Raw genomic sequence first — 23,842 nt, forward strand, 5'->3', positions numbered from 1 at the left:
TATTGTATTAATAAGAAATATGGTACAGTAAATTTAAACTTAGTTGAAAATATTAATTCAAGTTGCACCATGTTAAATTGGATTACTAATTCTAGGGGTTTATTTTTACAAATGAAATAAAAGGAAAGTAATTAGTAATTACTTGTCCCCCTGTATTTAGTAAAAAGTAATTAGCTGCAAAGTTTACAAAGCGTTATCAATAAGGGAAGTTGACTGTGAACTTGGGGAAATATATTTGGTGTAATGAAATTTTCATTAAAACAATATTTGTCACAGGATTTTATTGTAAATGATTTCTCATCATATTCATTAGCAATTTCTGGAGTTTTAAATTGAGAAATTCCGCAATAAATTATTAGAGTGAATAGAATAGTTTTTGAGCTAAGCCATGTGGGGGGCTTATGCCTCATCCACACACACACACACACACACACACACACACACACACACACACACACACACACACACACAAATGCACATTCATTTCAGAAATTTCACTCATTCTGTAGATTTGAATAAAACCTGATTGTTTTCCTTCAGTTCTCCTGAAAATGAGAATAGTTTTTCAAGCAACAGATACAATTTCAGACTTTGGATAACATGTTATACTTTTGAGAGGATGATGGAAAAGTTCAAAATGAAAGCAAACTATAATCATAAAAGTTTTTTGTTGAACGTATTTGGTAAGGAACTATACTAGAGGAAGGACTTTTTCCTTCTCTCATAAGACAAGTAATAAAACCATCACTGCTAAAAGAAAATCTTATTTGATGGATTGTATGCATTCTTGTAAATAGAACAGAACATTAAAAAAATGTTATGAATAAAAACTTAATGACCATGATTAAAACAGAAGGCATAAAGAATCAGAAAATAACTGAACACCGGGACATGAACCCCATGATCACAGATAATGGGATTGGCATCTGCTTTTTTGAAAGAAATTAAAATTCGAACATCTTCACTAAAATCTTAATGCATTAATCAGCTATTTTGATAAGTTATTTAATTTAATTGTATCATTTATTAATTACTGAAATGATATCATTATGGTATTTTTAGGGGCATTTTTTAGCACTGGAAAACTTCATTTTAGTTTTTATTATAGTGCACAAAAATCAAGTTGATTTTAACATTGTATTTAGAAATTTTGCATAAATCTTCCTAGAATGCATTCCTGATCTTCCACCTGCTGGCCATACTCCAGATCTAAGAGATGTCATAACTTCCTTAAGAAATTTACTCCAGGATGCTACACTACATAGTTCTGTATTTGCAGACATTACAGCTAAATGTGGCATCACAGGACGGGTAGTATTGAAATCAATGGGATTGCATTTAGGAGATAAAGTGATAGTTGGTGGAGCCAAAGTAAGGATAATAAATAAAAATTACTATTTTAAAAATATTTTCAGTATAAATAAAACATCCTTCTGTATCTCTGTTCTAACATAGGTTTTCTGCATCTTTTTCACAGAAAATAAAATTGAATCATTATTAAGTTCAGAATTTTTTTAAAAACTTTGAATATTTTCATAATAAATTGGCCACTAGCTATGATGGTGCATGATGCATAAATGAGGAATTACAGAGTAACATGTTTTTTTGTTGGTGGTGGGAAGTTATCACTATCCCTTTTTTAAGATGCCAAAAAAATATGACTTGATATTTCAGAAAACATACATTCAAGACTTTCCATGTATTATAAAATCCAGAAAAGGTAACATGTTGTTTGGTTATTTTCAAATAAGCATGAGAATAATGTGTGTAGCACACAGAAAGAAATGCAAATATAGATGTAGCATTTTGAAGTGAAGGTGATAGTGTCATATGCACCAAATTTTTTTTTTTTTCTCCCATAGAAGATAATCATCCTCCTAGCTGTGCTAATCATGCAGATGCATTATTCAGAAATATGTTAACAAATAGTGAAATAGAAAAAAAAAAAAAAACACAGTTTAGGAAGACCTGCAACATCAGGCTTGTTAGTGGACACAAAGGGGCAGAGGGAAGAAGTAGTAGTAGTGATGTTTTTGAGAAATGTACCATTTTCATTTGCTACAGGTGGCAGTTAGTGCTTGCATAAAACTGAGAAATTTCAAAACAGAGTTTAACCGAAGTTTACTCTTAAAACCGATTTTCTCAGATTTAGGGAAAATAATTAAAAGCTTATAACACAGGTATTTATTTTATCTTGGGTAGATTGTACAAATCGTAATCAAATCTTTTAAACAAAATCTATCACCTCTTATAGTAAAAAAACATAAAAAAATTAAAATGCTCCAAAAAAGTAACCAGCTTGAGATTATACAAAATTACAAATTGTATTCAAATCCTTTGAATAAAAACTATCTTCTCGTATAGTAAACAAAAAAATAATAAGCCCTGTAATAATAAATAAATAAAAATAATGTGAAAAAAAACAGCTTGGGGAAATTACTATTTATTGCACAGCTTTTTTCTGAAAATGATCCTTTAAAAGACACAGCATTTTTCATGATAGACTTGACCTTATTTTTGTGTTAAAGGGACCAGTGATCGAAAACACTCTCTCAGATTGGACACTTGTTGGTTTAATGGTCAGCAATAAACTTTCTCCAGCTTTTCACTTCTACTGCTAGTTGCCTCCAAAATTTTAAATTCTTTGTTGATTTCCAATTCACTCTGATATTTTGAAGGCTCTTCAGTTAATCTCTTTATTACACTATCATACTCTGGCATGAGTGTATCTCCAACATCGGAACTAGACGAGTCTTTGTTTTCTTCTAAAAGAACAGTTAGTTTATTTTCAGTTTCTTCGTTCAACGCTAAGAATCCTTCGGAATGTTTTGCAGATAATCTCTGATAAATCTCTTCAGCATGCTTTTTCAAAACTTGCTTGCTTGGAAAATCAAAAGTTATTAAACCTGAATCTTCTTTCCTAAACTTTTTGGGGTTGTTTAGATAGCTCAGCAAAGCCACAGTTTGGCAATTTCGTCTTGCATTGTAACGCTGCAAAAGGCTTTGGTGAAACTTTAAAGCAAATGGATTTTCTGCTGTATCAAGCTTAGCAAGCAGAAATTCTATTGAAGACTCTTCTTTAAGTAAGTCTGTATCTTCTGAGGTTGAAAGATTCTGAATAGCCTTCAGAATCATTTCAACTGGTCGCAAAGTTTCACATAGCAATTCAAGTGTTTTTCAGTCATCGTCAGACACAGCTTCAGTTGACAGTACTGCACATAGAGTATTTGGAATGCAATTTTTCAATTTCAAAAATCTCTCAATCATATAGAATGTGCTATCCCATCTAGTCTTGCAATCTAATATAAGTTTATATTCTTTCCCATTAAATTTTGCTTTAACAAAATTTTGCAGTATGTCATTTTTGGTAGGTGATTTTTGAAAAAGCTTGCAAATTTTTCTGACTTTGTTAATAGTTTATGCAATTTTGGCCATTGGATTGAAGAAATAAATGAGCTCATCGGTAAAGTTGGTTTGATAAAGCATGCCTTGCTGTCTTTCTTCAACTTCTTCATCATCACTACTTTCTTCATTATTTTTATTTTCTTCATTGCCTTTGGGAGACTCGGACTGTAGCACCATAACTGATTGCTTTTTCATAAAGTTCATCTATAACTGACAGATGTATACAATGGGCTATACATTGTTGATGATTAGGTGTAATTTGCTTGCCAAACTTAATCATCATTGCTGCTCCATCGGTGGTGCAGGCAACAATATCCTCATCCAAGTTCAAACCAAATTCCTTCAAGTGTCCATTCACAATTTTCTCAGTTCTTCTGTTATCAAGTGAACCATTAATTTCAATAAGACCTAACGACCAATGATTGTCTTTTGAATGCACGTTAATATTCGTATACCTTTTATTTTGTATAGATGTATATTCGTCTAGAGTCAATGAATACCGTGCATCCAAAACCAATGAATTTTTGAAATGCTGAATGAGTTCTTTCTTAGTTTTATAATAATTCAGAACCATATTTTTAATTCCATTCACTGAGGCTGGTGGTAATTTATCGTATTTATTTCTCTGAAGGTGAAGGCTTGATTGTATAAACTCACTCTTGGCAATTGAATTAAAAGAAAATCCATCTAAAGCAGCTAATTTTGAAATCTCTTCTTCCATTGATTTTTTAACGATAAAATTTTCGAATGTTCTTACCATTTTTACGGGAGGTTCACTGTTATCTTGTTTAATGTCAATCAGGTTCAGTGTTGGCATTCGAGGTGAGCGGACACGCTTAGTCAGGGCTCCTCAGTTAAGTGGTTTACTTTTGGTTAGTGCTTTTAAATATCTGATTTATTTAGATATTGTTGGATTATTTTGTTATAAGTTTTCCTGTAACAGTTTGATTTTAATAATATTATAGATATAATTTTGTAAAGTTAACTTTCATTGATATTTATTTAATTTTATAATGGTAGTTACGAAATCTGCCTTAAACACGTCACAGGGTATCGTGACTCACACGGAAATAGCCGATGGCGATTTACAGGTGAGTAATGATTTAATCCGTTGTGGAACCTGTGGAATGTTTTCCAAGGTCGACCCGGTGACTAATCCTACCTCACCTGGGGATTCTTTTCTTTGTGATCGATGTAAGGAGTGCACCGATCTTAAATTACAATTTGGTGCACTGATGGAACAATTTGAGTCTGAAAAAACGGGTGCTTGCCCTCGAGAATAATGCATCTGGGAGCTCGTTGGGGACTCAAGACTCCAGCAATCTACCAAGTGATGTACACCTGATTCGAGCCTCAAAACAGAAAAACCAAGTGCAAACTACTCTGGTTAAAAAGGACATTGTTTTATTAGGAGACTCAATTGTCAGGGAAATGGGGAATATTTTTTGTAATAAGAATAGGTGGAGTAGAACCAGGGTATGTCTGCCGGGGGCAACTATTGATGATGTCACCAGCAAATTGTCAGATTTTAAAGGGGTTAAAGAGAATATTATTCATGTGTGGACTAATGATATTAAACGTACACAATCTGACGATTTGTTGGAAAAATACAGGACCATGCTGAGGAAATGTCGTGAGCTAGGCCATAATGTCTATGTGTCTGCAATTCTGCCCAGACACGATAGGAGGGATTATATGTTAAGAGCCTTGTGGATTAACTCAAGACTTGAAGGAATCTGCAATTCTTTAGGGGGGAAATTTCTATCAGCATGGCCCACACTTGTAGATAGAAGGAATTTGTTTTGTAGAGATGGGATACACTTAAACAAAGGTGGTGCAAAAGTTTTTGATAGTATTATTGAGGATACCTTAAAGGTTCAGGGAAACTGCTAGTTAGGGGGAATGTGGGTAATAATGACACTCGTTTATCTGATAATATTGGTCAAAGTAACTCTTGCACATACCTTAAGAGTTCTTATCTGTTACCCCAACTGGATGTATTATCTAGATGTTCTGGGGGCAGAAACGTTTCACGTGAGTGGGTAGCTAATATCAGGGAAGAGAGCCTAAAAAACTTCAAGGGTTGTTAAATATACAAGAACAGTAAATCTTAATTGTTTATACAGTAACGTTAGAAGTGTCGTCAATAAAATGAGCAAATTCGAACTGCTGGTTAAAACAAGTAATGCAGACATAATAGGGCTTACAGAGACGTGGTGCCACCCGGAAATTGGAGATGATGAATTTAAGTACGGCTTGTATAATGTATTTAGGAAGGATAGGGTAGATAGAAGGGGTGGTGGGGTAATGCTTCTTATCAGAAGCAGCCTGAGTGCGACAATAGCTTTCCCCTACGGATTCAGACATTTCAAATGCTAGTATAGAGTCTGTGTGGTGTGAGATAGTTGGAAACAAAGGTATAATGTGAGTAGGAGTAATCTACAGACCAGGTGATTTTGAAGATTATAACAAAAGCCTCTACATGCAAATGGAATGGGTAAGTAAGCATCAATGCCTTATTATGGGTGATTTCAATTTGCCTCTAATTGATTGGAGTAAATGAGAAGGAAACTCAACATGGAGAACAAAATTTTTAAATCAACAAATGACTTTTATTTGTATCAACATGTCAGAGAAAGTACTAGAGAAAAGAATATCTTAGACCTCATCATCATCATCACACATGAATCAGATGACATAACAGGCCTGACAGTAGAGGAACCAGTAGCAGGAAGTGATCACGGAGTTCTACGGTGGATGATGATGAGAGAGGTAGCAGAAGTAAAAGGCAAAGGAATGGGTTTTAATTTCAGAAAAGGAAATTACGATGCCTTAAGGTACTACATGGCCTCTATTAACTGGATAGATATCATGCAGAAAATGAATACATTTGAACTGTGGTACGCTTTTAAAACATTAATCACAGATGCCTTGAATGTGTATATACCATTAAAAAAATACTCCACAAGGAGGGTTCCAAGTTGGATTAATAGTGAAGTTGCCACATTACTTGAGCAGAAAAAGGTGGCATGGAAAGGTTACAGAGCAATAAAAAGTACTGAAGCCTATAACAGCTACAAGGTATATGTAATAGAGCCACAGAAAAGGTTCGACAGGCAAAGGCAGTTTATGAGAAATCACTAGCAAACAGCAGAGAGGGGGGGGATAAAGAATTCTTCACATATATAAATGCCAAGAAGAGCAGGACAAACCAGATCGGACTGTTACGTAAGGGAAGGGAAAGGGGATAGTGTTAAATACACCAGCTGCCGTTGCAGATGAACTCAACAGTTATTTCGCATTGATATTTACAAATGAAAAACCTTTTGTGGCAATGGGAAATTGTGGGAGCGAAGTTAAAAAATATGTAATTAATGATATTGAAATTTCGCAAGATTATTTAATGAAAAAACTTTCGAGCCTACAGGCTAGTAAGGCCCCTGGAGTTGATGGAATATACCCTATAATCTTAAGGGAGGCAGCAAGCGAGTGCATTGAACCATTGAGGCTAATTATGCGAACATCACTAGACTCTGGGGAGATTCCCTTGGATTGGAAAAGTGCAAATGTATCTCCCCTACATAAGTGTGGCTCTAAAAGGGAAGTTGGAAATTATCGTCCTGTCAGTCTGACTTCAGTAGTAGGGAAAATCATGGAGGCAATGATCAAGGGTGGAATTCAGGATCATTTGGATCGAATTGAAATTCTCAAGGATACTCAGCATGGTTTTGTAAAGGGAAAATCATGTTTAACAAATCTGGTTCGCTATTTCGAAAGGGTCACTCACGAGCTGGATTTAGGGAATAATTTCGACATTGTTTATTTAGATTTCAGCAAAGCTTTTAACTCAGTCCCACATGAGCGGTTGCTTTATAAGCTGGAACAGGTTGGAATCACTGGGAAAATTCTTAGATGGATAGAAGGATGGCTTCAGGGCAGGAGGCAGAGGGTTGTGATAAATGGCTATTCCTCAGATTGGGTTGATGTAAGAAGTGGGGTTCCCCCAAGGATCAGTATTAGGACCACTGTTGTTTTTAATTTTTATAAATGACATTGATGAAGGAATAGAGGGCGTGATGTCTAAATTTGCAGATGATGTTAAAATTGGTAGAGTAGTTAATGATCACTTCTTCAGAGAGAGCTAGATAGACTTCAGGAATGGTCAGAAAAATTACAGCTATGCTTTAATCCAACGAAGTGTAAGGTATTACACCTGGGAAACAGTAATCCCAAAATAACTTATTCACTTGGTGGAGTTCAACTAAACCCAGTACTGGAGGAAAGGGACTTGGGTGTTACGATACGGTCAGACATGAAATTCTCTGAGCATGGAAGTAAGGCCCATGGTGTCCTATCGATGATCTATTGAACTTTTGCAAGTAGACGTGATAATCCCATTATATAAGGCTTATGTTAGACCACACTTGAATACTGTGTTCAAGTATGGAGACTGCACCTAAAGAAAGACATCGAGCTTCTTGAAAGGGTACAAAGACGGGTAACTCGCCTGGTGAGATCGGCAAAAGGGCGTCCTTATGAAGAAAGACTTCGAATATGTGGTTTGCAGAGTTTGCAAGCTAGACACCTTAGCGGAGATTTGATTGAGGTGTTTAAGGCTCTGAGAGGCATCAGTAAAATGAATGAGGACGAAATTTTCAAGATTATAAATGATGCTAGAACTAGGGGACATAAATTCAAGTTACGGGGAGAAATGTTTAGATTGGACTGCAGGAAGTTTTATTTTAGCTAGCGAGTTATAAATTACTGGAATAAGTTGCCTTCGTGGGTGGTAGAGGCCGACAGTTTGGGGAAATTCAAAGGTCATCTGGATAGTACTTTCGGGTAAGGGAAGCGCATAGGATGATAGGTTTAATTTCCTTTTTTTTTTTTTTTTTATTAATTATTATTATTTTTTTTTTTTTTATTTATTTATTTTTTTGTTTGTTTTTATCATTGTTTTGTTCGGATTTTTTTTTTTTTTTTGGCTGGTGCAGCATAAGCCATGGCTTTCTTGCACCATGCGGCTATTACTAATACTAATGCATTTTCTTTAAATGCAACATCAAAGTTGATGTAGATCCTCCAGATGACTTCATTATTTTCTGACATTTCGAACATTGTGCTTCATCTTTGCTTTTTCGAGCAAAATAATTCCATACATTTGATTTCATCTTAGACATATTAAGAGTAATAAATATTAATTAGTAGGAATTTATATCACAGACAATTTTAAATAAAAATATTGAAGATAACAAAGGCACAATACTATGCGTCACTCCCACAAACACTGAAGGAAGAGTCTAAACGAGGTAAGTTTCAAAATTTTCAGGAAAGAAATTTTTTTATTTATTTACTTGCAATTTTTTTTTCCCCCAATTAAATCTATTGTATTTTCAAAATTACATAAAAGCTAAATTTGGTGAAGCTGCTTTTGGGAGAACATTTTGATCGCAGATTTAATAGGAATAAAGAAGCAAAAAAACTTTCTACGATCGAAATTTGATGCAATATTCAGCGAATCTGTTTCTAATGGGTAGCCATCAATAAGGCACATTCCATAACTTGCCTGGCGAACAAGATAGATGGAACGGAGAAATGTTGAGCACTTTCTTTTACGCTATCGCTCCGACTCACTCAGTTGTAAATGAGTACACCTGCATCGTGCCATGTTACAGTTGGGAAGATAAAAGGTACCCCTCCTAGATTTGGGCCACTTGCCCGTGAGATTCGTACCTAAACATAAAATAAAATAATAAACGTGTCTAAAACATAAAGCAGTTGAACGATCCAGACAAACGAACAAGGCCTGACGTAGCCGAGTGGTCAGGAGCGAGGATGCATAGCACACGTTCCTTGAGTAGACCAGGGTTCAAGCCTGTGACTACTAAATACGATAAATATTTGTATTGACGATCTATTGTAAACTCTACTGACTTGATTGTCGTGCCAGAGTATAAACAGAAAAAAAAACAAAAGTAATTATTCTGAGTTTTTTTGGTGCCTCAGTAGCCAGGTGGGAAGGAGCAGCAGTGCTTAGCACACACTTCTTGATTAAACCAGGGTTCGAGCCCGTCACCACCAAATACAGAGGATGCAGAAAGGTCAGCGAATGACTACCGCATATCCCCAGAGCAATATGGCCTTAGTTGCTAATGCTCCTAAAAAAACCAAACAACAAACGAACAAACAAACAAAAGAAAATGTGCGTAACAAAAAAACTATATTCTAGGGCTAACTAAGAAAATATTCGAACCCAGTTTTAGAAGCTCGGTTTCGGTTTTAACAACTCAATATGAAAACCGATTTCAATGATTTTATAAAACCAGTTTGCAAGCCCTAGTGGCAGTAATCAAAGTGATTCTAAGCTATATCCCATTGTAGTGATATTTTTTTTTTTTTAAGGGAAAAAAGTCAATTTATCAAACCCAAGGCTGTTTGCTCTTAGTTTCAGTGTTGGAATGTAACTCTGTAGGGTACAGTAGTGGGCATACTCTTCTGAATAGCCTGAATGCATTGGTTTTCTTTAGAATACTGTCTGGCACTTGATAGTATTAAGCTGTCCTTGTCATCTGCTCAATTTGTGTACTGGTAAAGTGGAATGTAATTTCTTGCCTTCCTGTGAAAGTGGATGATTGCAGTTTAAATTAATTTCACTGAAGTGAAAAAAGATTTTGAAGCATCTGTTAACACATTAGTTTTCATTTGGTAACTGCTCAACTAGTTAAATGAATAGTAGTAACCTCTGACAATTCTGTTTAGCTGTTTTATTGGTGAGCTTACCACACTTGGGTGGAATCAGAACCTTTAACATTATCTCATCTAATTGGATGATGCAAATCTAGCCAAGTTCTTTGTTTTCTTGAAGCAGACAGAATTATTTAACAGATTTTAACTGGTAATTGCGCTACCTAATAGAATCAGGCACGATATGGCCTTAGTAGCACTTGTGCCATTAAACAACATATTAACCAACCAACACTTGGGAGGGTCCCTCACAGTGAAATTAACTAGCAGTGGGCTCTGGTAGAGTAAATTATTTTGTTTAAAATTTTGTAAAAATGAAAACTGTCCATAAATGCTTCATTGTCAAATGCTTAAGTAAAATTATTGTTAAAAACCAAATTAGCATTTTAATAAAATTGTAAATAAAACTTGTTGCTTTATTTGATGCAGCAGTATCAGCTACAGCTGTTTATGAAATAGTACTTGGTCATATTTTAGATCTGAATTCTGCAAATTCTTCAATTTTGGTTTTTGTAAACCCAAATATGCAACTTAGTGAATAGGTGTAATTTGTTTTTCAAAGTTGTTTTCATGCTGCTATCTATTATAAGCTGCCGCCTACAATTAGTTGGAGTTGGTTGCATACAGAGAGTGGGTGCGAGAGTACGTGTGAACAGGCGAAGTTTGTACGGCTCCAGCAAATAGAGAAGTTTTTGCTTTTTTATTGACTTAAATTGGAATATTAATTTATTTTTTAGAGTTGCTTTATATTCCTAGTAACAATACGTTAGTTTAAATTGAATTTAGACAGAGATTTTGTAGGTTATTACTTAGTATCGGTAAGGGTATCAAATCTACATATGGACAGGTTTTGCAGCTCCCGCAAATGAAAAGTTTTTAATTATACTTAGCCGCTTTATTGACTTAATTGTTAGATTAAATTATTTTCTATAAGTAGCTTATAGACCTAATCAAGCTCCGTGGTTTATTTTGAATTTAGATAGCGAGATTTGGAAAGTAAATAATACCTCGTGTCCATAGATTAACCGTTCGTAACTTGCTGCCATTGTTATAAGATACAACGTGTGCTAGCGTAAGGTTTAACGGAAAACTAGATAGCGTAAGGTTTAATGGAAAACCGGATAGCGGGTATAGTAGTATCAATTAATGAGTAAAATTTATTAATCTTATTAAATTTCATTGTCAATTGAATTGTACTATAACTAAATAAATATAGCGACCTAGTTATTACAAACATAACATCATAAATTAATACATATAAGTTGACAGGGGATAAAAAAGTCATATAATGTAAATTGGAGATAATATTTGATACCGAAATACATAAATATAGTGTTATAACTGCATTGGGATATAGATTTAGGGTTATATTTTGTATTGGAATTTTATTGAACTTGAATAGAAATCAATACTCAGACCAAAGCAAAAGGCTCAAACTAGTGGAAGTGCTGTGGCTCAGGGGAGAACTGAGGGGAGCGGTTGTCCTCTGAATCACAGTCTATTGAAATGCACTGCTTGTTTGATGTTTGTGGAGCAATCAGGAATGGGACATGATATTGACAAGGGGAATGTCTTTGTGTGCACACGATGTAAGGAGTGCAAGAAAATCAGGTGCCAACTCGGCATTGTTATGGGCTTACATGAGAGCTTGAAGGACGAGGTGGATGCCCTCGAAGGATTTAAATTGAGGGCCCATCAAGCTCTCAGCTGCCCACATCAATGCCAGAACTTGCACTTGAACATCGCGCAACACAGCGGCAACCCCCCAAGGCAGAATGTGCTGGTCCCAAAGGAACTAGTTGTTGTAGGTGACTCTGTTGTCAAGGAAACGGGGAACATATTGTGCAAAAAGGATAGATGGAACAGGAACAGGGTATGTCTGCCAGGGGAAAAGGTTGATGATGTTGTAGGGCAGATATTATCTTTAAGGGCACAAAGGGTGATATTGTTGTACACGTTGGCACTAACAATATTGAGTAGGAGACCGGCAGAATTACTTAGCAAGTACAAGACAATGCTGAAAAAAAGCTGTGAGTTAGGGTTGAATTTGAAAGTGTCTGCAATTCTGCCCAGACACGATAGGAGGGAGTATATGATGAGAGCCTTGTCGATCAATTCGGCCCTGGAGAGATTGTGCAAGGCTCAAGGGGTAGAATTTTTCTCAGCCTGATCTGTGCTTGTTAACAGGAGAGACTGCTTCTACAGGGATGGAATACACCTAAATAGAAAGGGTGCAAGGATATTTGCTGATGCTATCGAGGCAGAGTTAGGTGGGTCGGAAAACTGCTAGCTTGGGGGGATACACAGACTAATATATTAACAGTAGCCGCTGGCAGAGGTAAAAGTGATTCTTGCACTACTTCTATTGAAATGCAATTGGGCAGCAGCCTGGAAAGCAAAGAAATGGGAATTTCCAGGACTGCTGGGAGTCATAGTGGAACAAGTAAATACATGGGCTGTGTTAGGATAACTAAGAGTAGAAAGAGGTGCATGTATACTTGCATGTACACCAATGCTAGGAGTATAGTTAATAAATTTGATGAGCTTGAAGTGCCAGTCAAGACATCAAAGGCAGATATTGTTGGGATATCAGAGACATGGTGTCACACAGACATAAGAAGTGCAGAACTGGAATTTGGAGAGTACAATGTGTACAGAAAGGAGAGACAGGACAGGAGGTGAGGAGGGGCTATGCTGTTAGTTAAGAAACACATAAAATCTAAGGAGGTGCATCCAATTGATGTTGGTGGACAATGCAATGTTGAGTCTGTTTGGTGTGACATAAGCACTGGGAAAGGAAAAATGAGAGTAGGTGTGTGTTATAGGCCTAATGAATCTGATGAGTATAATGAGCAATTGTGCAGAAAAATATTGGGCCAGTAAATTAGTGTGTCTTATAATGGGGGATATTAATTTCCCGGATATTGACTGGAATTTGTGGGTTGGTCACTCACACACTAGCAAGACTTTTTGGATTTATTGGATGATTGTTTTCTACAACAGCATGTTCGGGAAGCAACTAGAGGGAGTAATTCTCTTGATCTGATTATCAGTAGTGATTCTTCATGCATCAAAAATCTGCAGATAAAGGAACCACTAGGTGGCAGTGATCACAGTGTGCTGAAGTGGGATTTACTCAAAGAGGTAACTACCATTAAAGGTAAAGGGAAGGGTTTTTGCTTTCGTAAATGTGACTACAGTAGTCTGAGACAGTATTTAAATTCTATACGGTGGTACCAACTGATGATGTTACCAACAGCAAATTCAAAATGGGAAGCATTCAAAGAATTAATCTTGGAACCCACTAGACTTTTCATACTAACAAAGAAATTGTTGTTGTTGTTGTTTGTTGGATTTATTGGTGCAAGGGCTACTAAGGCCATAATGCACCTATTTCAGTCTTATTTGGTACATGATTGTTATATTAAATAAAAGGATTCAGATCAGGTGATATTTGTTTATCAGTTTGAGGAAGGTAAAAACATCATTAATATCTCGTCGGTCTCCAAGAATCTGTTGTAAGGTAAGTTTATTAGAGGAAGATAGATGTGAAGAGAAAGCTGTTTTTCGTTCTCTCAGATATAATGGGCATTCAATGATCAAGTGGTTTACTGTGAGTTGAGTTTGACAGTTGCTGCATAGTGGAGGGTCTTCCTGAGTGAGTAAATAACTATGAGTTAGGTGAGTATGTCCTATTCGAATTCTAGCAAGTACTACTTCTTCCTTTCTATTGCCCCTTAGGCTTGATAGCCACTTCTTGTGATCCTTTTTGATCTGAAAAAGCTTATTGTTTTTTTCTCCCTGCCAAATGGATAGCCATTTTTTTCTAACATTGGTATGTATGATGCATTTTAAATCTGTGTAAGGTATCTGCATGTCTGATTTTATGTTACTGGCGTTCTTGGCTGCAAGATCCGCTTGTTCGTTTCCTCTGATTCCAGAGTGCCCAGGTATCCAACAGAAAATTAATTTTTGCCTGTTTGCAAGAAGCTGCATTAACTTGGTTTGAATTTGTTGTAGAAACGGATGACTGGATGGAAATTTACACTGAAGAGCAGATACAGCACTTAAGGAATCGGTGTAGATAATAGTTTGCGGATATAATGACTGTTTTACATTGTCTAGCGCCATCAGGATAGCATACAGTTCTGCGGTGTAAATACTGTACTCCAAAGGAAGCTGCTGGGATATTGTAATGTTTGGTAGAACTGCAGCTGCTCCAACTTTACTATCTGTCTTGGAACCATCAGTGTAAATTTGGGTAAAACTAGAGAACTGAAAAGAGTGAGTTGCATGGATCTGCTGAAGACTGAAATTTGGAAGTGCATTCTTTCCCCATTGTTGGAAGTGTTGGTCAACATTGGCCAAGGGTATTTGCCATGGTGGCATAGCCGTGCTATTATCTAAAGTTATGTCATTCATATTTAGTTCCCAGCACGTAGTTATGCTTTCTAATCTAATTCCACATGGTTTATTCTGCAAAGGTTTATTTTGGTACAAATTATGCCATTTTGGGGTGAATAAATACTGCTTTATTGGATGATGTGGGAAACTTTTGATTTTTGCTGCATAACTTAATAACAGAGCTTGCCGACGAAGAAATAGGGGTGGTTCATGTGCTTCCGTATAGAGACTCTGAACTGGCGATGTACGAAAAGCTCCCAGTGCAATTCGGAGGGCATTGTGATGTACTGGGTCGAGCCATTTTAATACACTTTCTCTAGCTGAGGCATATGCAGGTGACCCATAGTCTAGTTTGGATCTTATGAGCGACCGGTATAAGTGCAGCAGCATGTACCGATCTGCACCCCATGACATAGCGGAAATTGCCCTGAGGAGATTCAGCTTCTTTAGACAGGTTGTACGAATGTGTTTAATATGCTCTAAGAAACTAAGTTTTCTATCCAGAATTAGTCCAAGAAAGCTAATACTCTGTTGAAAAGAAATTGGATGAGAATCAAGATGTAAATCGGGATCTGGATGTAAATTCCGTTTACGGCAAAAATGAATTGCTGTTGTTTTTTGTTTTGAAAGTCTGTATCCATTGTTTTTGGCCCACTGAACAAGCTTGTTAATTGTACCTTGAAGCTGCCTTTCAATGAAACGCATGTTTTGTGACTGGCTTGAGATTGCCAGATCGTCGGCATACAGATAAGTTTCAACTGTGTCGGGAATACATTTGTTAATGGAATTAATCCTGAGAGAAAAGAGCGTGGCACTAAGCACAGAACCTTGAGGGACCCCCTCTTCTTGCAGAAACGTTTGTGAGAGAGCAGAGTGAAAACGTACCTGAAAGGTCCTATTGCTCAAAAAGTTCTGAATAAATTTTGGAAGATGACCACGAATACCGGATTCATAGAGATCGTGAAGAATTCCATACCGCCAGGTTGTATCAAAAGCTTTTTCGATGTCAAGACATATCATCACTAGGTGTTCGTTCCTGAGAAATGCATTTCGGATATTTCCTTCAGCTTTGACCATAAGGTCAAGTGTTGATCTAGTTCTTCGAAATCCATATTGATTTTGGCTTAGAATGCATTCAGTCTCTAGGAACCATGTCAATCTGGCATTAATTATTTTTTCTAATGCTTTTCCTATACAACTAGTTAACGCTATCAGTCTGTAATTTACTGGATCTGAATGGTCCTTTCCTGGTTTTGGGAAAGCTAGTACGATAGAATGACGCCAACTGGTAGGGTAGTAGTCCTCGCCAAAGATTCTATTATACAGTTTTAGCAGAGCAGAAAGGGATTCTTCACTTAAGTGATATAACATGGCATAGTACACTCCATCAGGGCCAGCAGCACTATTTTTGGATCTTGCAAGTGCGCTACGTAACTCTGCCATGGTAAGGGGTGCATTATATGGATGCTGTCGTGAAGTATTGAAATTGAGATTATGTTTTTCTGCTTGTATTTTATGTGCCTGGAAACTTGGCTCAAATGCGGTTACAGCGGAGATTTTTTCAAAGGTTTCACCTAATGTATTAGAAATATCGGGAGGATTGCAGATTTCTTTGCCTTTTAGATATATTATCGGAGTGGTTATAGGTGGATATTTTCCATTAATTCTTCGAACTTTATTCCAAACAGTTCTGATATTTGTGGTCCTGTTTATAGAGGAGGCATATTTAGACCATGTCTCTTTTTTGCTTATTCGTTGTATGTGACAAGATTTAGCTCTTGCTTTCTTGAACTGTATGAGGTTAGCTGTGGTTGGGTATTTACGAAATAAGTTCCAGTATCTATTCTTTTCTTTTTTCGCATTGGTACAGGCTTCATTCCACCATATTTTTGGGTGGGAGCGAGTTTTCATAGATGATCTGGGTATACTGGTTTCTGCAGCTGCTATCATTTGCTGAGTTATGTATGTTACGGCAGAGTCAATGGTGAGGGTCTCGATAGTCTGAATATCTAGATGTGCCAGCTCTTGATATTTCTTCCAGTTAGCTTTGTCGAATTTCCAAACAGTTTTTATCTCAGTTTGAGGAGGAGAGTTAGCCGATAGTGTGCATATTACTGGGAAGTGGTCACTATTTCGCAGGTTATCAGTGACCGTCCAATCAACCAGAGGAAGGAGGTTTGGCGAGCATATTGAAAGATCAATTGCAGAAGTTGACCTTGAGGAAAGATGCACGTACGTATGAGTCCCATTGTTTAATAATGTTAAGTTGTGCCTTTCAAGAAATTTTTCAATTAACTGACCTCTCTTATCAAGGTGCGAGGAACCCCATAGGGGGTGATGCCCATTCCAGTCACCCAAGATACAGAAAGGTGGTGGCAGCTGAGTAACTAAATCATTCAATTCTGCTAGAGAGTATGAACAGTTTGGCGAAAGGTATATAGAAACAACTGTTACCGCTATCTTAACCATAACTCTAGCAGCAATTGCTTCTAAAGTTGTTTGCAGTGGAACTGGTCTGAAAGGAGTTCTGGAGTTTACTAGCAATGCTACACCTCCATGTGCTGTATTAGAGTCATTCCTATCCTTTCTAAGCATTATATGATGTTTTATGCTTATAGTTATTTTAGGGGTCAAGTTTGTTTCCTGTAGACAAAGAACAGCAGGCTTATATTCGGTAATTAAGTCATAGACATCGTCTATGTTAGCTCTGAGTCCGCGACAATTCCATTGAATGATTTTGTGCATTATTGAGGATTATCGGTTGTGTCTGCTTGCTTACGGGATGTGGTCTGTTTGCGCCTGTCTAGTCTTTTTTCCCTTTTTGGGAAATTTGGTCTAGTGACGTCCATGTCCTCCTCTTCCGCATGAAGTTCAAGAAGTGGTTCATCTCGGTGTGAATTTCTATCTATGTCCATGGTATCAGTATTGGTTTTTTGATTATTTCTTTCAGAGCTTGTTTGATTAACTGGCTGCTGTACAGAATTTTTATCTGGCGGTATTGTCAATGGTGTGTTTACCGAATGAGTTGATTGCTGTTGGGTAGGCTGTTCTTTTGGTGTAGAGAGGACTGACCTGGCCCAATCAGAAATTGAGATGCTTGGTGGAACTGAACAATCTGTTTGTACTGTTATGGATCGCTGCTTTTTTACAACTGAAGAATAAGATGGCAATTTATTTGAAATTAAACAATGTCTTTTTGCTTCTTGGTATGGCACCTTGTGTTCTACTTTATACTTTTGTATATTCTTTTCAGTCTGCCACTGGATGCACTCCTTTGAAAATGCTGAATGATTCCCCTTACAGTTTGGGCAGCTTTGTATTTCATTGGGGCAGTCTGTGTGAACATGCTCTTTTGAACCACAGGAGGCACAGGTGGTTACACCCCTGCAGACTGCTTGTGAGTGTCCAAATTTTTGGCATTTAAAACACCGGACTGGGTTTGGAATATAAGGTCGAATTTTGCACCTTAAATATCCAGCTTTAACAGTTGTTGGTAAAATTGGTGTTTTAAATGTAAGAATGACCGTTCGGGTAGGAGTAAGAACCCCCATCTTTCTTAATGACTATCCTTTTGGCATTTATTACATTTTGATCACCTAATTCCTGAACTATTTCCTCCTCAGATACGTTAAGGAGATCCCACTCGGCTATTACCCCTTTAGAGGAGTTTAAGGTGGCATGCGGGGTAACCTTTGTGGGAATTCCACCAAAAGTCGATATTTTTAATAGTTTTTCCGAGTGTTTATTCTCGTTCATCTCCACTAGAAGGTCTCCAGATTTTAATCTTCTAACCATTTTTGGTGGGCCCGCCACATTCTCAAGACATTTCTGTATTAAGAATGGGGAGAGCTTACTCAAAGGACTGTCAGTCAAAGAATGCAGTATCAAAAAAAGAGGAGCAGGGCTTTCTGTTCCTTCTTTTTTCTGCCGTTTTGCATTTCCTGCATTTAAGTCTTCTCTGTTTGAGAGATCTGGATCATGAGATCCATAAGTGGCATGTCTATTTATGTCCATCTTTGCTCCTTTTTGCCCCGGGAGAGTGTTTTTCTCCTCCCAGGTTTCCAGCCCCGCCACGTGGAGGCAGGAGCGGTGCCACCAGTGACCAAGCGGTTTAGAGGTTTAGTTAGGTTAGTACGGATTATATATATATATACACAAGGAAAGAAAGGTGTATTTCCTTTCTGGATTCTACTTCAAAGCTTTTAAGTAAAGAATCACTTAAGAAAAACAAGAAGAATAGTGACACTGGAAAATAAATATAACTAATCCGCTGTGAAAGAACGCTATGTATCGCACAAAATATCGCTTGGGCACTATCGCTTGGCACTCGGGGCCAACAAAGAAATATTGTTCAAGATTTAGGCCTAAATGGAAGTCAGATGAACTAATTAGACTTGTGACAGAGAAGAAAATGCATGGGATACATATAAATTAACATGTGACACAGAAGCCTATGATAGATGTAAGCGGTCTGTAACCAAGTTACAAAGGAGGTTAGGCTGGAGAAGGCAGATTACGATAAATCTTTGTAAAAGGATGTAAAGAAAAACAGGAAAGAGTTCTTTACTTATGTAAACTCTAGAAGGAAGGGGATGAATCAGATTGGTCCACTTGATATCGATGGTTCAACTGTTGATGATCCTGCTCAGGTAGCTAACAAGCTGAATGAATATTTTGCATCGACATTCACAAATGAGAAGTTATTCAGGGAGGGGAATGCCAGAGGTCTATTCAATTCTGGCAGTAAGCTAGATAATCTTGTAATAACTGAGAGTAAAGTGGAGGAGAAATTGTTGAAGATAAACACAAGAAAGGCACCTTGGGTGGATGGAATCTATCCAGTTACATTAAAGGAGGCAAGCAAACCCTTAGCCATAATTATAAGAGCTTCCCTGGACTCAGGAGATGTGCAAATGTGACCCCAATCCATAAAGGAGGATCAAAGGGAAACACAGGTAATTACAGACCTGTTAGTTTAACTTCTGTTCCAGGGAAATTATTGGAGACACTGGTTAAAGAAGCATTTCAGGATCATCTAGACAAGACTTTAGTTATAGCTCGGACACAGCATGGGTTTGTTAAGGGGAAGTCTTGTCTGACTAATTTTTATTGGATTGGATACTATGATTTAAAGTACTACATATGGGAAGCAGTAATCCCAGAGTAACGTATCAACTCTGTGGTACCACACTGATAGGTATAGGTATAGGTATGTTGAGGGTCTGACGGCTCCGGGGATTTCTCCCATCTCCGCGTATGTTCTTTGTATCGAGTGACAGTACCCTGTCTATGCCAGAGGTTTAAAAATAATGTATGGGTCATGTGGTATGTAGTTTGTTGTGCCCATTGTTCATCCGGCCTGTTGGCCGCCGGGCCCCCAGTGGGACCCGGCGTTACCATACCTAGCGACGGGGACGCCGGCCGGGTGTACCAAGAGACTAATTATACTCTGGCAGGTCCTGCCACTTACTTTCCTGGGATTTCGGTGACGAGGACCTAAAATAAAGGTTGGAGTTATCGCTAAGTTGGAGTTATCGGTTTAAGTAAAATTGCATTTAGAAAGCGCTGCGTGGGGTTTTATGCTGAAAGAACTATTTGTAGAGAGCCTAAAAGGTCGGGCAAAATTTGATGTGATTTAAATTTGGACATCTGGGGCAGTCGCTGTACAAGAGAAAGTGTTGGGAGGGGAGGGTGAAGACTGGGGGGATGAAATAGGAAGAAGAGGGGTCGGATAGAGAGGTGACCCCACATTTTCAGTGGGGCATGCCCATGCCCCACCAGAGTGAAAATATGGGGAGGCGAGGAGAGGAGAAGAGCAAATACCCCCTCCCCTCCCGCTCCCCGAAAAAAAAAAAAAAAAAAAAAAAAAAAAACCGCACAAGGGAGTGCAGTTTTGGGTCGATAGTAGGCCATTCAAATCATCCTCAAGTCTTGTCTTTCTGTGGTATGGTGAGTTTATTGCTTGTGTTTTTTTTTTTTTTTTTTTTTATTACTTGTTTGACCTCCTGCATTCTTCCTAGTTGGGTTGCCTTTGGTATATTTCTATCATTGTTTTCCTTCTAGAAAATAGATCCTGGGCATATTGACTGAGTGCCTTGTAGTCCTCTTGAGTGTCTAGCAGTCTGGGTTCTTGGTTGTCTGGGATATATTGGATTGACGTTATTAGCTGTAGTCGCAGGTCGTCATACAAATCGCACTCAAACATTAAGTGTCTCCAGGACTCCGGGTTGCCACAGGGACAGTCCGCGTTATTTATGATACCAAGTTGGTGAAGTTTAGCTTTAAACGGGCCGTGTCCTGTAAGGAGGAAGGTGGTATTTCGACCAGGGTGAAACCACACTGGCGCCTTAGGGTACAGCTTGGTGACAGTGGGGAGGAATCTTCTGGTCACTGCACCTTTTTCTGTGTTGCACCATCTCCTCTGCCAAATCTGGATGAGGTGGTCGGTGATTCTTCTCTTCTCATAGTTGCGGTCATTAGTGATGTCAGTGGTGAGGTCATACATCGTAGCCGATGTGTTTCTGGCAAGATGGTAGAGCAGACCACAGCGGGTAGCTTCGAGATCCAGGGGTAGAACTCCTACTAGGACTTGGAGGGCAGCCGTGCTAGTTGTTCTAGTTGCTCTCGACATGGTAAGGAGGATGGTCCTCTGAATGGTTTCGAGGATCCGTTTATTCACTTCTAGTGCCGCCCTCGCGTACCAGACAGGGGAGCCATATGTGATGGCAGGGATGAAGATAGCATTGTAGTACAAAGACAGGGTAGTACGTCTGAGTCCCCAGTCCCTGCGAGTGACTCTAGCGAAGAGGGCCGCGTATCTTCTTATCTTTTGTTTAATATATTCTAGGTGTGGTTTGAAATTTAATTTTCTGTCCAAGATTATTCCTAGGTATTTAATCTGTTCGCACAGCTTAACTGTTTTGTTCTCAATCTTAATTTGTGGTGGTCTCCTTAAGTCTAACGTACCTTTTAGCAGCACCGAATTTGTCTTGTCGGGTGCTAGTTTGAGCAAGTGTAGCTTCGTCCAATCTAGCAGCTTTTGCAGGGCATCATTTGCTTGGATTTCTAAGGAGGATCTGCTGTCAGCCTCGATGGTCAAGATCAAGTCATCTGCATAGGCCTGGGCCTCCACACCACCCAGATCCATGGCGAGGAATTCGTCCAGGACAAAGTTCCACAGGAGTGGCCCCAGGACAGAACCCTGGGGGCAGCCCCTGTGGACTGGGCGACTGAGGCATTTATATGGTGTGGTAACTTGCACTGCTCTATCAGCCAGGTAATCCTTCATGCAATAATAAAGATTCAATGGAAGGTTGGCAGCTCTGAGTCTCGCCAAGACGCTCGGCCACCAGAGGGTGTCGAACGCCCCAGCAAAATCCACTGCGATGACGAGGAAGTATTTCCTTTTACAATGGGCGACTCTAGAGAGGAGGTTCTGTATTGCTTCGATAGTGGATTTGCCAGGAGTAAATCCGTATTGCTTTGTCATGTTAGGATTTGCTTCATCATAATGCCTTGTGATTCTTGTATGTAGCAGCCGTTCGAATATTTTACTGAGGGTTGGTAGCAGGGCTATGGGTCTGTAGGAACTAGGTGTCTCTGGTGGCTTTGTTGGGTTTTTTAGGATCAGTTTTAAATTTGCTTTTTTCCACTGTAGTGGAAATTTACCTGCTTCCAGGCAGCAATTGAATAGTTTTAGCAGTAATTCAGGTATATGTTCCGTTGCTTCTTTTGCCATCTCCGGTTCAATTAGGTCCAATCCAGGGCATTTCTTATTTTTCGCGCGGCTTGCTGCATCCTGAATTTCTTCTAAGGTGAAGGGGGTTTCTATTTGGTCATTATTATAGGAATTGTTTGCTTGGCAGATAGCCTGCTGCTCATCTGTTAGTGTTGTTGGCAGCTCCTGAAGGATGTTGTCCAGGATGTTCCCAATCGACTCCTCCCAGGTTATGGTTAAATTTCCTTGTGCTGTTTTGGTGGCTGTCACGACTTCCCCCCTGGGGAGTTTGTGAGTGGTAATTTTGTATACCACCCCCCAGGGGTTGCTGTTTCCTGACCCTTGTACCAACCTCTCCCATGATTCTCTTTTATTTTTCTTTATCTGTTCAGTATAACAATTTCTAGCGATTCTATATTGGTTCCTGAGTTCAGTGACTTCTTGTTGCGGCCAATTCCTCCTAGCCCTCTGAAATTGTTTCCTTCTGTGTTAGAAAAGGACCTGGGGATAATTGTGCAGGCAGACATGAAGTTTTCTGAGCAATGCAGACAGTCTGCAAGAGTAGCTCATGGTGTCTTGTCAATGATATACAGGAATTTTTCTAGCAGGCATAAGGAAGTGATTATCCCCTTGTATAAGGCAATGGTCAGGCCACACCTTGAGTACTGTATACAGGTCTGGGGCCCTCATTTTAAGAAGGATATAGAGCTGTTGGAACAAGTACAGAAAAGGGCAACAAGATTAGTGAATGGAACAAAGGGTTGCTCTTACAAAAAAAGGCTTAAGTTTTACAAATTACAGTGTCTGGAGGCTAGGCACCTGTGAGGTGATCTGATTGAGGTGTATAAAGCCTTGAGTGGGTTGAGCATGCTCAGTGCTGATGGGATTCTTCCTCTTGATCAGAATAATCACATGAGAGGCCATAAATTCAAATTGAGGAAAAAAGGTTGTAAGATAGATGTGTGGAAGTTTGCCTTTAGCCAGTGGGTGATTGATTGCGGGAGCAAACCTCCATCTGTCGTAGAAGTTGATAGCTTAAATAGATTCAAGGCACAACTTGACAAACATTTGGAGCAGGTGGATGGGTGAAAAAAAGGTGGGTTTTTTTTTTTTTTTTTGGGCTTAGGCTATATAAGCTTGCTTTCTTGCATCATGTGCCTATGCTAATGGTAATACACAGATCTGACTAATTGTAGGTGGCACTAATTATAGGCTTAAACTATCTTAATTTTTATAGTATACTATAAAAATTAAGATAGTTTAAGACATTTATCTACAGCAGTATGCTGAAAGGTTAGAAATTGTGAGAAGAATCATATGCGGTGGCTTCTTGATTTACATTATCTCGATTTTACTAACGAGATTTTACTCTTGATTCCAATTAATTTTCCAAGATGCTCTGCCTCAGACTTCTAAGATTTGGACCAGGGTTGCCAACTGACAAAAAGTTTAAATGCAGATTATTACATAGGTGCCAAGCTACTTCAGTTCAGTTTGTCTTTTACATGGGGGTGCTTCCGTAGCCAGGTGGGCAGGAGCAGCAGTGCGTAACACAGGCTTCTTGATTAGACT

General features: G+C 38.4%; 1 protein-coding gene across 1 annotated transcript in view; it reads left to right on the forward strand.

Annotated features, from left to right (window-relative positions):
- Positions 1-23,842, forward strand: part of LOC150087228 (CAP-Gly domain-containing linker protein 4-like) — a 224,021-nt gene that overhangs the window by 58,539 nt on the left and 141,640 nt on the right. The window contains exon 4 of the mRNA XM_090372414.1: positions 1,169-1,371. Within this exon, the coding sequence (XP_090228540.1) occupies positions 1,169-1,371 (203 nt within the window). The remainder of the gene's footprint in view (positions 1-1,168; positions 1,372-23,842) is intronic.

This window comes from Mastigoproctus giganteus, chromosome 4 (assembly GCF_048544385.1).
Source record: "Mastigoproctus giganteus isolate SK-2022 chromosome 4, ASM4854438v1, whole genome shotgun sequence".
In the NCBI taxonomy this organism is placed as follows: domain Eukaryota; kingdom Metazoa; phylum Arthropoda; class Arachnida; order Uropygi; family Thelyphonidae; genus Mastigoproctus; species Mastigoproctus giganteus.